This window comes from Nicotiana tabacum, chromosome 23 (genome assembly GCF_000715075.1).
Source record: "Nicotiana tabacum cultivar K326 chromosome 23, ASM71507v2, whole genome shotgun sequence".
Taxonomy (NCBI): Eukaryota; Viridiplantae; Streptophyta; class Magnoliopsida; order Solanales; family Solanaceae; genus Nicotiana; species Nicotiana tabacum.
This window is the reverse complement of record NC_134102.1, coordinates 136,660,494-136,673,227: the sequence shown is the minus strand read 5'-3', so window position 1 is coordinate 136,673,227 and position 12,734 is coordinate 136,660,494. Positions and strand designations below refer to the sequence as shown.

General features: G+C 34.6%; 1 protein-coding gene and 1 long non-coding RNA gene across 2 annotated transcripts; one reads left to right on the top strand and one right to left on the bottom strand.

The window, feature by feature from the left end:
• Positions 1-546: 546 nt before the first annotated feature.
• LOC107822901 (uncharacterized) lies at positions 547-3,933 on the top strand. Its single transcript, XR_001656501.2, has 2 exons — positions 547-730; positions 1,393-3,933. It is a non-coding gene; the product is annotated as an uncharacterized LOC107822901 (long non-coding RNA).
• A 2,187-nt stretch (positions 3,934-6,120) lies between these two features.
• Positions 6,121-7,763, bottom strand: LOC107822900 (protein neprosin-like). The gene is made up of 5 exons (XM_075245892.1): positions 7,659-7,763; positions 7,034-7,216; positions 6,799-6,954; positions 6,634-6,687; positions 6,121-6,273 (listed from the first exon to the last, which is right to left on the bottom strand). Exons 1-5 carry the CDS (start codon positions 7,761-7,763, stop codon positions 6,121-6,123), a joined length of 651 nt encoding a protein of 216 aa, XP_075101993.1.
• Between the last annotated feature and the right edge of the window lie 4,971 nt (positions 7,764-12,734).

The window sequence follows — 12,734 nt, the reverse complement described above, 5'->3', positions numbered from 1 at the left end:
TGATGAATTATTCTAATGAAATAATAACTTCTTAGTTTATTTAACTTTATTGTCTTTAGCCAAAAAAAAAAAAAAAAAAGTAAATCATGAGCTTGGAATTGAATAAATATTTGGAGAAAGGTATGTGAAATAATTAGTAGGGTAGATTAATTTTGCAACTTAATTGCACCAATAATAATAATGAGAAGAAGATAGGAGATTGGAGTGTTTTAACGTGGTTGAAATAATTAATGGGGCCTTAGAATTTATTTCCATACGTGTTAACAATTGACAAAGTTCAAGGCACGACAAAGTGGAGTTGGAATCTGGAAATCGGAGTCCTAGATTAAAAGTTTTATCCATTTTACTTTACTTTACCACTTTATATATAAATGTGAAGAAGTGTACGAACAATGCAATATGTGATTGTACAATAAGCAACAAGAATTGTATTCTCAAAAGTGTGGAGTCTTGTAGGGTAATGTTGTAATTTCGCTGTCATTCAAGCATTTACTGTTACTTTTCTGTGACACGTGTACTAACACGTGTACGGCTATTCTATTCTATTCTATCCCAGCCTAAATGGTCATCTAAGCGCATTACCTCATTATTTCACTTCTCTCCTTCCTCTCTTTCATTACTTAGCAGTTTCTAAAAATCTTCTATATCTCCATGATGCTGAGTATTTCTGCAAATTTTCTTCGCTCATTCCACTTTTTTGAATATATGTTAGTTTCAGCTCTCAGTTCTGGTAAGTTTTTCTCCAATCTATTTTTGCTTATTGCCTTTTTTCTGATAATTTCGTGCTAGATTCTAGAATTTATATGAGTCTAAGTAATTGTATCTAATCTTCACATGCATGTCTAAAACTAGATACCTTGATGAATGTCAGTGTATGATTTTGGATAATTATTATCTGATGTCTTTCGATTAATTCTCTTTTGGTGCAAATTAGCTACTCCAAATTCCAAAATGGAACCATCGCATAAAAGTCTAAAGTATCAAAAGTATGGTTTTGTTTGCAAAGTCAGCCCACCCAAGGTTTTGTCTTGATCTCCAGTGTGAGTACATGCCTCTTTCCGTTTATTTTTCTTTAAAATTTGTTTCCTTCCAACATTTCTCGAACCGCCACCTCGAAAGAGGGAGAATCGGTCATCTATGGTTAGTAGTGTATTTGCTTCACCAGCTTGTGTTTCAATCTCTTCTAAAGGAAAAAAATAGAAGACAATATCACACCTATATATTTTAATATTTTTCAGTCACTTGTCTTCCTTTTTCTGTTTTTGTTTAATGTGAACATAAATAATACTATAGTTGTTGAAGTGGATTATGCATCCAAGGTGTTTGATGATATGTCTAACTCATTTTAATTGGAGTAATGGAATTCACAAATCTTATTTTGATTATTTTCAGGTGAAAGCAGATGTGACAGAGGGATCAACTGAAATAACCAACGCCCTAAGTGACGATTCAGGTGTATTTAATCTGTGATTGAAGGTCTGCAGCCTTCACAGGATTGCTGGCACCATGGAAGGTTAGTCAACTTCGGTCCACAAAATAGTAGTCTTTGTCAGATCCGTCACAATTGATCTTTGTTAGGGTCAGCAATATGAGATGATTATATGATAAGCTTGCAGAGAGTCTTAGTCTCAATTTTATGCAATGCAATGTCTATGCATGGTATTTAAGTCTGAAATTGTCAGTAGTCTTTAGTAGCTTGAAAATCACAATGAAGAGAACTTGGTTAAAAATATTCATGTAAGTAACTATGCAAACTGATTTAAAGTTCATCAATTAGTTCAACATCTACAACCTATGCAAGAAAATTAGGCAGTCGAATGAAATGCTTAGCAACAAATTACAGTAGCTTTCCTACGAAGGCCTTTATTACTTATATGCTAATACGCTTAGGACTGTTATTTTATAATCAGTTCCACAAACGAGCTATAAAGATTTATGTTACCTTCTCAAAAAGAAAAAGGAGCTATGAAGATTTTCCATGACTTCATAATTCAAGTTAGTTCTTGACATAGTCTAATGAAGATGGTAATATTGTAGCCTTCCAGTTATAGAATATATGCTAAAATTGTGGGACTGCACAAAAAATTAAGGATGACCAAACCCCTCTCTCTCTCTCTGTACCTATTTAATTTCTCCTATATGAACGCTTTCCTACATACCATTTGGTTTGGCATTGCCAAAAATCATACACAATAAATAATTAACATCACAGTTAGTATGGCAGGATAGATTATCAAATATTATAGTGAATATAGCTTGTAATATTTAGGTACCTTAACTAATATTGTAAGGAGAAGTTTCAAAGGAGATACTTAGAATGAATTTTGCTCTGTAAAACTTTGCACTTGAACTTTTTCGAATTAAAGTGTATAGGTGTTTTGTGCATTTGTAGTTTTTTAAGTTGGTAAGACATCAAATGACAATGGATTGTACAATATAGTAATATGAACGCGTGTTTTCTATTGCCCTTATACTAAATATAATACATTTTAATTCTAAAAACCTATTCCCTGATTTCAAACACATACTTTCTTGAAAAGCTAGAGATCATCCTGTTAACAAGAACGTCGCAGCATTTTTTATGATTCGATGGAGAAATTGCTCTTGTGATGAGACTTTTTTTTGTTTCTACACAAGATTAGAATGTTAAATCTCTTGTTTGTTTAAACAAGAATGATAGTCTTTCAACTAACAAACTCTCCACAGAATAGGCAACTTGAGAGACTTCTTCTGTTATATTCTTTTACACTTGAAAGCTTTTCTATTGATTGTTTATAGTTAGTGTATATTTTGTTCAGTTAGAGGAATAATGTTCTACTGGAGCTTTGAAGTTTCAAGCATTTCTTTGCATTACTACAGAGGTTATGAAATATTTCTCTAAGCCTTTTTCCTGTCAAAATTTTTGTTTAGAGGTTGAAACCTTGATTGTTCTACCTTATCAAAAGTGAAACCTTGAATGCTTTAGCTGGTTCTGTAGTAAACTGATCTGTGCATGAATAAATTTCTTTTTATATGTTGTGTGGGCTTGACATGAATTGACAGCTGAATTTGTTCGAGGCACAAGCTATGGTCTAAAAGTAGCAATTTGAGCAAAAAACAAAACCCTTATTAGTGATCATTACATGTAATCAATTGCTTATACCATAAAACTTCTTAGAGGTGGGAAAGCATTTTGAATGTTGTTCAATAATTCAATTTAGCACTAACGAATTCCATATTGGCTTGCTCAATACTTATACATACGTGTCAAGTATCACTTGATTTGTCATATTACAATTATTAGCTAATGGCACTTGGTTCTGTTACATGATAACAGGAGCTACCAATGAATGAAAGAAAAATAAGTTCATTTTGTCATATTAACTGTGTTTCCATGTTATGTTTAAGAGATTACAGAGGATGCATCGATGATGCCTAACATAAAGTGAAAACTTACAGTTTTCTCTCTTTGATGTTTGGGATAGGGATCTGTCGTTAAATTTCTTTTGTGGGAAAACACTATTCTTTGACTATATTTTTTATTAGCAGAGTTGTTTGAAGGCTAGAATTAAATTGTGGCTGACATGAAATTCACATATGATGCTATCGGCCAGCATTATCGGAATCAAAAGCGAAGACGTGTTCTGAGCTTTGTGGTCAAATATGTTTGTAGTGTTTCCAAAGAAACAAGGAGAAAAAGATACAAGAAGATTGATTCTTCTGCATTCGAAGGGACTCAATGATTTGGTGAAATCAATTTCCTTCTTAACATGTGCAACAATCTCTCTCTCCGTGTTGCATGTATATTGATGAAGTTGAAGAATTTAAAGTGGAAAAAATGAAGAGGTTTATAAAAGTGGTAGTTATGTCGGCCAGTTTAGCATTGTTATTAATCTTAGATATTAATTGTTTTTTATGCTTAATGGAACAGACAAAGAATGAGTTTGCACCAAATTATAGTCATTCTAGAATAGTTATTCCTCCTACTACTCCTTGTGATGCAGCAAACCACTGCGGCTAGATGCCTAGATTGCCAGATGCATCAAACGCTCATAAAGCTCTAGTCCGTAGAGTCCTAAGAGACATGGTTATGTGTTCCCTGGGCAGAGTTCAAGTGTACAACATGATAGAACTTATACAAAAAAGATGAATATACTTGCTTGGTTAAGAAAAGTGAAAGCTAACAGAGCAAATTTTTAATTTTAATTTTTATAGGGGGCGTTGTATATACCATCACCATCATAGTTTAAAAAAACTAAATACTAACAAGTGGGCCCGTGCATAGACTAAATACTTATCTAACATGTAGGCACGTGCCATGCACGGGCATCACCTCTCTAGTCTGTTAATATGTGGACCAAAGTCCACCCTAACAACTTTTGTCCTATATCAGATACTACTACTTTTGGAAGGCCTTTTTTTTTTTTTTTTTTAAACCCCGGTTTAGACATGCATGTGAGTCTGTGACTTAAATATTTTCCAATAATTTAGCAGCAGCCGGATGCATATATGTTTGACTGAGGTCATTCTCGTAGTTTTTTTGTTTTTTTTGCTAAGAACGAGAAATTTTTATTAAGTAGTTATTACGGAAGTAGTTACATGGAACTGATCTTATCGATGCAGTTCCTAAAAGGTCTTTGCGAAAATTAAAATAAGCAAATAAAGGTACTGTAGCCCAAAATAAGTCTTCACGTTCAGTCTCGTTTGGTATCCATAATTTGCTAAGAACGTGGGCTATCAAGTTGGCTTCACGGTAGATGTGCCTGACTGGTGGATGATCCATGACGTCAATGAGGAACCTACAATCATGTATTAAATAAATAAACATAAATATCACTCAGAATGTCTCTCGGGCTTTCAATGACACGAAAATCAACCCGACATAATTATATGATGTATCAATAAATGACAACAGAGACCGATGGTTCTAATTATATATTTTCTATTATAATAGTATATGTGATGAATTATATAATAGTGGTATATATAAAGTATAAAATACACAACTTTAAAGAATATGTATGGTATATTTTGTTTGTTTACATGTATTATGATGTATATATTTTATTTATATATGTGGTATAAAATACATATAAAAGAATATATGGTATATTGATGGAAGGTGAGCCAAAAATTTATCATCCATGTTTTGTTAGTTTCAAGGGTATATGTGAGCCAAAAATAAAACGTTAAGGGTATTTTTAGATTAAAAAATTAACGGAGGGCATTTGTGAGCCATTTTCAATACGTTAGGGGTATTTTTGGCCATTCTCCGTATGTAGTATATCCCATATGATGTTATTCTGTGGGCAATGGAGGTCATTCTCGTAGCTGAGTCACATGTTTCCTCTATTTTCTATTTATAGCAAGTAATTTCCACATTTAAAATGTCTTTTTAAGATGTTGTGGTCCTTTCCATTGGCTTCCACCATGTGTCTACTAAAACTGATTGAAAGTTGACATTCTTTTTATTTGTAGATAATTAAAACTGTCAACGCAATTTAGATGAAACAATAATAAGAAAATTCAATGCTAACGACGACCGTTTATATTAAGGCTTTTATTGTACTATTCGTTTTACAAGTACATAGATGAATTTGAGTGCGCGTTCTGTTGTAACAAACTAAAAAAAACAGTAAACTTATACTTTATTCATAAAAATTGTCCAAGTCATCTAAATCACAAAAACTATTAAACTCAATCCAGTACAAAAATATTTAAAATTAATATTTTTATTTGCATGTAAATAACAAACATATAAAATACTATATAGTGCATGTGGCGACAAACTGGGCATGTAGCAGAATTGGGCGTCCATCCATGGATGCAATGAGGGTGAAATTCGTGGCCGCATGGAAGCTCGACTTCTCCTCCGGTCATTGCTTCCCAGCAGATCGTACAAATCTCCGCAACATACATGTCATTTATTTGATAGAACCATGTCCCCCCATAAAAGACCGTATGCCCAAAATCCTCATTGGTAACTGGTTCATCAACAACCTGGTATAGCGTGTGGGCGTCTTCAAACCTTGATAATCGATCGGGATCCTTAGTTTTGCCAGCAGAATCCAGAATTGAAATTTTGCTACAATATGCATCCTGATTAGTATTTACAACTAGAGAAAAACGGCCGGAACCCATTTAAGGGAAAGTAGGCACTGAACTAAATGCCTCTCCACCCCATGCTGCCTGTGATGCAAAACTCTTTAATCCTGTAAAAAGCTCTGGAGGCCAAAAACCAATCTGTGCAAAATCAGGACCATATCGTAGCCACCATCTTCCATTCTTTAGATCCTGCTCCAAATTAAAATCGTATATAAAAAGATTATGTTCATACATTGTGCGTACTAGTAAAAAAAGATTTTCCTCTTAATTACTTTTTGAATGACATGGGAAAAAGGAGTTCAATATAGTTTTTATCTAACCCGTTCAATGAAGAACGTCTCCTCGAATAAGGTTCCAGGTCTGGTAGTCTTAAACACCTTGTTCAAAGGTATTTGCATATTCACAATAACAAATTCAGGGCAACGTATATTGAATCATTGAGTTGTACCTGCCTATGTGATATAACATATTTAACTAACCTTGAATAACGAAATTTTATTAAAGCATGACTTACTAATTGAATGAACCAAGAAAAAAATAAAGACTTACTTTGAATAATGAGTAAAATCTAGTAGGAGTATCACCATAAAGAATTGGATCCACCTAGATCAATAAACATAACATTCATTGTCAATTTTTGATACGCCTATCGTGTAGAAGCAACAAAAGGGGATGAAATTTCACTAGCAAAGTTAATTTATATATATTGCTTACACGCCACCCAGCTTGTATTTGGTCACGACCATTTTGTACCTTCACAACAGATGCACTCCATTGGTTCGGAAGAACCTTTGGATTATACATACTAGCTGTTGTTCCAGCTCCAGAAATTTGGTTACGTGGGCCATTTGATGTTTGTTCTAGAGCAAACTAAATGTTCAAAGCAGAATAAGTAACAAGATATGTGTCGATAATAAAAATAGTATCTTATAATTAAGGAGCAGCTTACATGAAAGGTGCCACGAGCATAACTAGCATTAAATCTCCTTTCTCTAATGAGATCTTCTTTGGTAGTTTTTCTAATTGGAACTGTTCCCATTGGACAACCACCATCTTTTAGTCCCATTTTGAACGAGCTATTGGATGTTGAGGATTCGTTGTCTCTCTTTAATAGGGAGAAAGACGGTTTCATCTACGACAAAATTTCAATTCGGAGTTATTCTTACTTTCATAATAAACAGTCAAACATCTCTATAATAGTCTCGTTTGTTCCAGATTTTTTTGGTTGTTATAGCAAAATGTTATTATATAAAACATATATTATAACATAACATGGAGATTGGTTCTAAAGAAATTTGGCTTTTATAGTGAATAGTTGTTATAGAAAGGTATGACTTTAGATTGATAATTGAACAAGGTTCAATAGACCAAATGGACATACATGAGGATAATAAGTATGATTCTTCAATAAGAAATGATCAAATTTTGCTTGTTGATAGAAATCCACTCAATCATAAATATTTCCATATTCAGTCTACAAAATTAAACAATATTGTTTGTTATTGATTTTAAATATTTATTCTTTATTTGTAACATACTTTTTAACTCTATGAAAAGAAAGAATAAGAATCTACCTTAATAGTTTTGATTGCTGGCTTATTTAAAAGCTTTAGTTGCCTCTCCAATTCTTCGTTGTCCTTCTTTGACAAGCCCTCAACTTCATAGTTGAGAAAAGCCATAATTGCAATCAAAAGCTGTACAAGTACGCACAGATGCATTCTTGTGATCTTCATCCTAGAAATGTTTTTACAAGATATTATTAGAGACAATCAAACTAAACATAAAGTTGGCTATAATAAAAGAAATATTCTGCAAATAGCTCATGATAATTCATCATTTCAAGGACAAAAATTTAAGAAAGAAGAGATGAAGTACCTGATTTCTGCAATGGACTAGAAAAGTGATTGGTCCTACAAGAATAACACATTTATATAGGAATCGACAGGTATTCATAATCCCGTAATTAATTTTATTGTTCTCTTTGATTTTTCCTTAATTATAGTAATTATATTGATATATTGATATTGATTCTTGTTATAAATCTGTATTGCTGTAATAAACAATTAAACCATTAAATTTTCTGAAATATATAAACAAAACAGAAAGTTAGTTATATTAGTTTAACGAAATAAATTCTGAAAAAACAGTATAGGAATAAATCGAGCCCACTGAATACACAGTGTGTCCTTAAGAAAATTATTCCCCTCAAGTATCCGAGGTGCTGGAATATATCCTCCTAGGATAGAACGATTTAACTCACCGGAGTGTTGGTACCCAAAACGCCGGTGAACAGCGAGCCACTCGAAGACTGTAAAACACACTGGAATTTTTGTGCAGAAGAAGAAGAAGAAGAAGATCAGAAAATTTCATAAGGAAAGATTCTGTGATTCAAAGTATATTTATAGAGTTGCTCGCATATTGGAACAGGCTGTTTGAATAAAGAAAACGGGCCTGACCGAACCGGGTCGCGGGTCATGGGTTATTCCGGATCGAATTTTTCGTTAATTATTTAATTAATTAATTAATTAATTGAAAGGAATTTTATCCAAAAAGATTAATCAATCAAACGATCTTTGACCAAATCTGAATCCGAAGCCGAAGCCGAGCCGAGCGAGCGAGCGACGACGACGACGCGAAGCTTGCCTTCTTCTTAACTCTTTAAAAGCTAGAAGAAGAGCAATTATATATATACCCATAAAAAACCTTTTCTTCCTCCAATATGGGACAATGTCCCTTTGCCAACGTGTGTGTTTTACATGCAAGAATTAATTGCATCTGGATAAGTAGGTTTCCCTTTGAATTTTCCGTAGTGAACTTATATCGGATATACTCGGTCAATCGGTAGATTTGATATCTTTGAATCGTCGAGCTTTGTTGTATACCTAGACAACATAAGTCACACAATTAATCCTTAACCATCTATGGTTCTCACAGTTGTGTTCGTTTCAGCCATGAACACCGCCTGGTTTCATGAGTGCTTAGAGAATGGGCCTTTACTTTCATTCCCCTCGAAGCGGCCTTACACTTCACACTCACATAGGTAATTTCTAAATGTGTAATCCTATAGACACATTATCTGATCATATCCTATCAGACTTAGCAAATCATTAAAAAAAATTAAGCTTTGTTGACTCATCAAAAAGCCTTAATGCTTTACCTCGATTTCTGAATATTCTCTTTATCACGAGAATGGGTTGAGTTATTTGACAATGTTGACCGTCATTCATAACTTTGTTTGATCTCTTTGAACCTAGCTCGTAGGATCTCAAGTCTGCTAGGTAGAGTTACCTCCATGATGACTTGTCCTAAACCTTAACCCCATTCCATTTGATAATCTTTCAACTGCCTGTCTAGATAGGCCTTTTGTAAGTGGATCTGACACGTTATCTCTTGACTTTACGTAGTCAGTTATGATAACACCACTAGAGAGTAGTTGTCTAACGGTATTGTGTCTCCGTCGTATATGGCGAGATTTTCCGTTATACATAATGCTCCCTGCCCTGCCTATTGCCGCTTGAATATCACAATGTATACAAATAGGTGCCAAAGGTTTGGGCCAAAATAGAATATCTTCCAAGAAATTCCGGAGCTATTCAGCTTCTTCACCGGCCTTATCTAAAGCTATGAATTCAGATTCCATTATAGAACGGGCGATGCACGTTTGTTTGGATGATTTTCAAGACACTTCTCCACCCCCAATTGTGAAAACATATCCACTCGTGGATTTAACTTCAGATGATCCAGTGATCCAATTTGCATCACTATATCCCTCGATCACGGAGGGATATTTGTTATAATGCAAAGCGTAATTTTGGGTATGTTTGAGATACCCCAAAACTCGTTTCATTGTCATCCAATGTATGTGATTGGGATTACTTGTAAACCGACTCAGTTTACTAATAGCACATGCTATATCTGGTCGCGTACTATTCATGATAAACATCAAACTTCCCAGTACTCTTGCATAGTCCAGTTGTGAGTCACTTTCACCTTCATTCTTTTGAAGTGCATAACTCACGGTAGTTGGAGTCTTGGCAATTTTAAAATCCAAATATTTGAACTTGTCAAGTACCTTTTCAATGTAGTGAGATTGTGATAATGCTAGACCTTGTGGAGTCTTGTGAATTATGATTCCTAAGATCACATCAGCAACTCCTAAGTCTTTCATATCGAATTTTCTAGCCAACATGTGCTTAGTAGCATTTATATCTACCATGTTTTTGCTCATTATCAACATGTCATCACATATAAACAAACAATGACTTCATGACCTGGAGTGTTTTTAATGTAACACATTTGTCGCACTCGTTGATTTTAAACCCACTTGCCAACATTGTTTGGTCAAATTTGGCATGCCATTGTTTGGGTGCTTGTTTAAGTCCATAAAGCGACTTAACAAGTTTGCACACTTTCTTTTCTTTACCAGAAACCACAAAACCCTCAGGTTGTTCCAAGTAAATCTCTTCCTCTAATTCTCCATTTAAGAAAGCTGTTTTAACATCCATTTGATGGATTTCAAGACCATACACGGCCGCTAGTGCCATTAACAACCGATTTTAACCCTTTTAGGTAAAGGAACTTGTACCTTTGTTAGACACCCCCACACTTTGAAATATTTCAAGTTGGGTTTTCTTCCTTTCCATTTTTCATATGGAATAGATTGCGTTTTGCTGTAGGGTACTCTGTTGAGTATTCGGTTAGCTGTAAGGATAGCTTCGCCCCACAAACTCTGCGGTAATTGGGAACTTATTAATAAAGAATTCATCATTTTCTTTAATGTCCGATTTTTCCTTTCCGCAATTCCATTGGATTGAGGTGTATAAGGTGCAGTAGTTTGATGGATAATTTCATATTCCGAACATATTTCTGCAAATGGAGATTCATATTCTCCACCCCTATCACTTCTAATCATTTTGATCTTTTTATTCAATTGCTTCATCCTTACTATTAAGCAAATAAACATAATAATATCGAGTGCAATCGTCAATAAAAGTAATAAAATACTTTTTTCCACCTCGAGATGGTGTCGACTTCATATCACAAATGTCAGTATGAATTAAGTCTAAAGGATTTGAATTCTTTTCAATAGACTTATAAGGATGTTTTACAAACTTAGACTCAACACATATTTGATATTTTGATTTATTACACTCGAATTTAGGCAATACTTCTAAATTAATTAACTTCCGTAAGATTTTGTAATTGACATGTCCTAAACGAATATGCCATAAATCATTTGACTCCAATAAATAAGAAGAAGCTGAAATTTTATTCATAATGTCAACAACCATTACATTTAGTTTGAAGAGGCCCTCTGTGAGGTAGCCCTTTCCAACATACATTTCATTCTTGCTTACAACAACTTTATCAGAAATAAATACACATTTAAATCCATTCCTAACAAGTAAAGAAGTAGAAACTAAATTCTTCCTAATAGTAGGAACATGAAGAACGTTGTTGAGCGTTAACACCTTGCCGGAAGTCATCTTCAGGAATATCTTCCCATAACCTTCAATCTTTGCTGTTGCAGTATTTCCCATGGAAAGCTCTTCTTCGGGACCAGCAGTAGAGTAAGTCGCAAATACTTCCTTGACAGCACAAACATGTCGAGTGGCTCCAGAGTTAATCCACCACTCCTTCGGATTTCCAACTAGGTTGCATTCCGAAAGCATTGCACACAGATCATCAATTTCATCATTCTTCTCCACTATGTTGGCTTGTCCCTTCTTCTTATCCTTTTTCGGGAGATGACAATCAGGGGATTTATGATCGGTTTTTCCACAATTGTAGCAGCTGCCCTTGAATTTCTTTTTGTTCTGCTCCTTAATCTGTCCAGAAGACCTCTTTCTCTTCTTACTTTTTGGAGCAGTCTCCTCAACGATATTAGCTCCCATGATCGTTGAATTTCCACGAGACTTCCTCTCGGCTGTTTTATTGTCTTCCTCAATCTTGAAACAAATCACAAGATCTTCCAACTTCATTTCTTTGCGCTTGTGCTTAAGATAGTTCTTGAAATCTCTCCACGAAGGATGCAATTTTTCAATCATTGCAGCCACTTGAAATGCTTCATTCACGACCATACCTTCAGCAATAAGGTCATGAAAAATAAGTTGAAGCTCCTGAACTTGGGTTCCAACAATTTTGCTATCTATCATTTTATAGTCTAAATATTTGGCAACCACGGACTTCTTCAAGCATGCATCTCCAGTCTTGTACTTCTTCTCAAGTGCGTCCCATAATTCTTTCGAAGTATTCATCGTACTGTACACAATGTACAAGTCATCCTCTAAAGCGCTTAAGATATAGCCTTTCCAAAGAAAATCTGCCTGCTTCCACGCCTCAACAATCATGAATTTCTCGTTGTCCGGCATGTCCGCAGCAGGCACTGGAGGTTCTTCACTAGTGAATTTCTGCATACCAAGTGTGGTAAGCCAGAAGAACACCCTTTGCTGTCATCCTTTGAAGTTGGCTCCAGAAAATTTTCCTGATTTCTCTGCCGGTGAAACAGCAGTCCGGCTTGGCGAGGCTATCGTCGTTGCTGCAACAGTCACAGAAGAATTTCTATTATCAATTGCCATTTCTCACTGTAAACAACAGAAGAGTTCAATTAATGGCAAAACCAGAACAGTAAAAAATACTGTTATTAACAA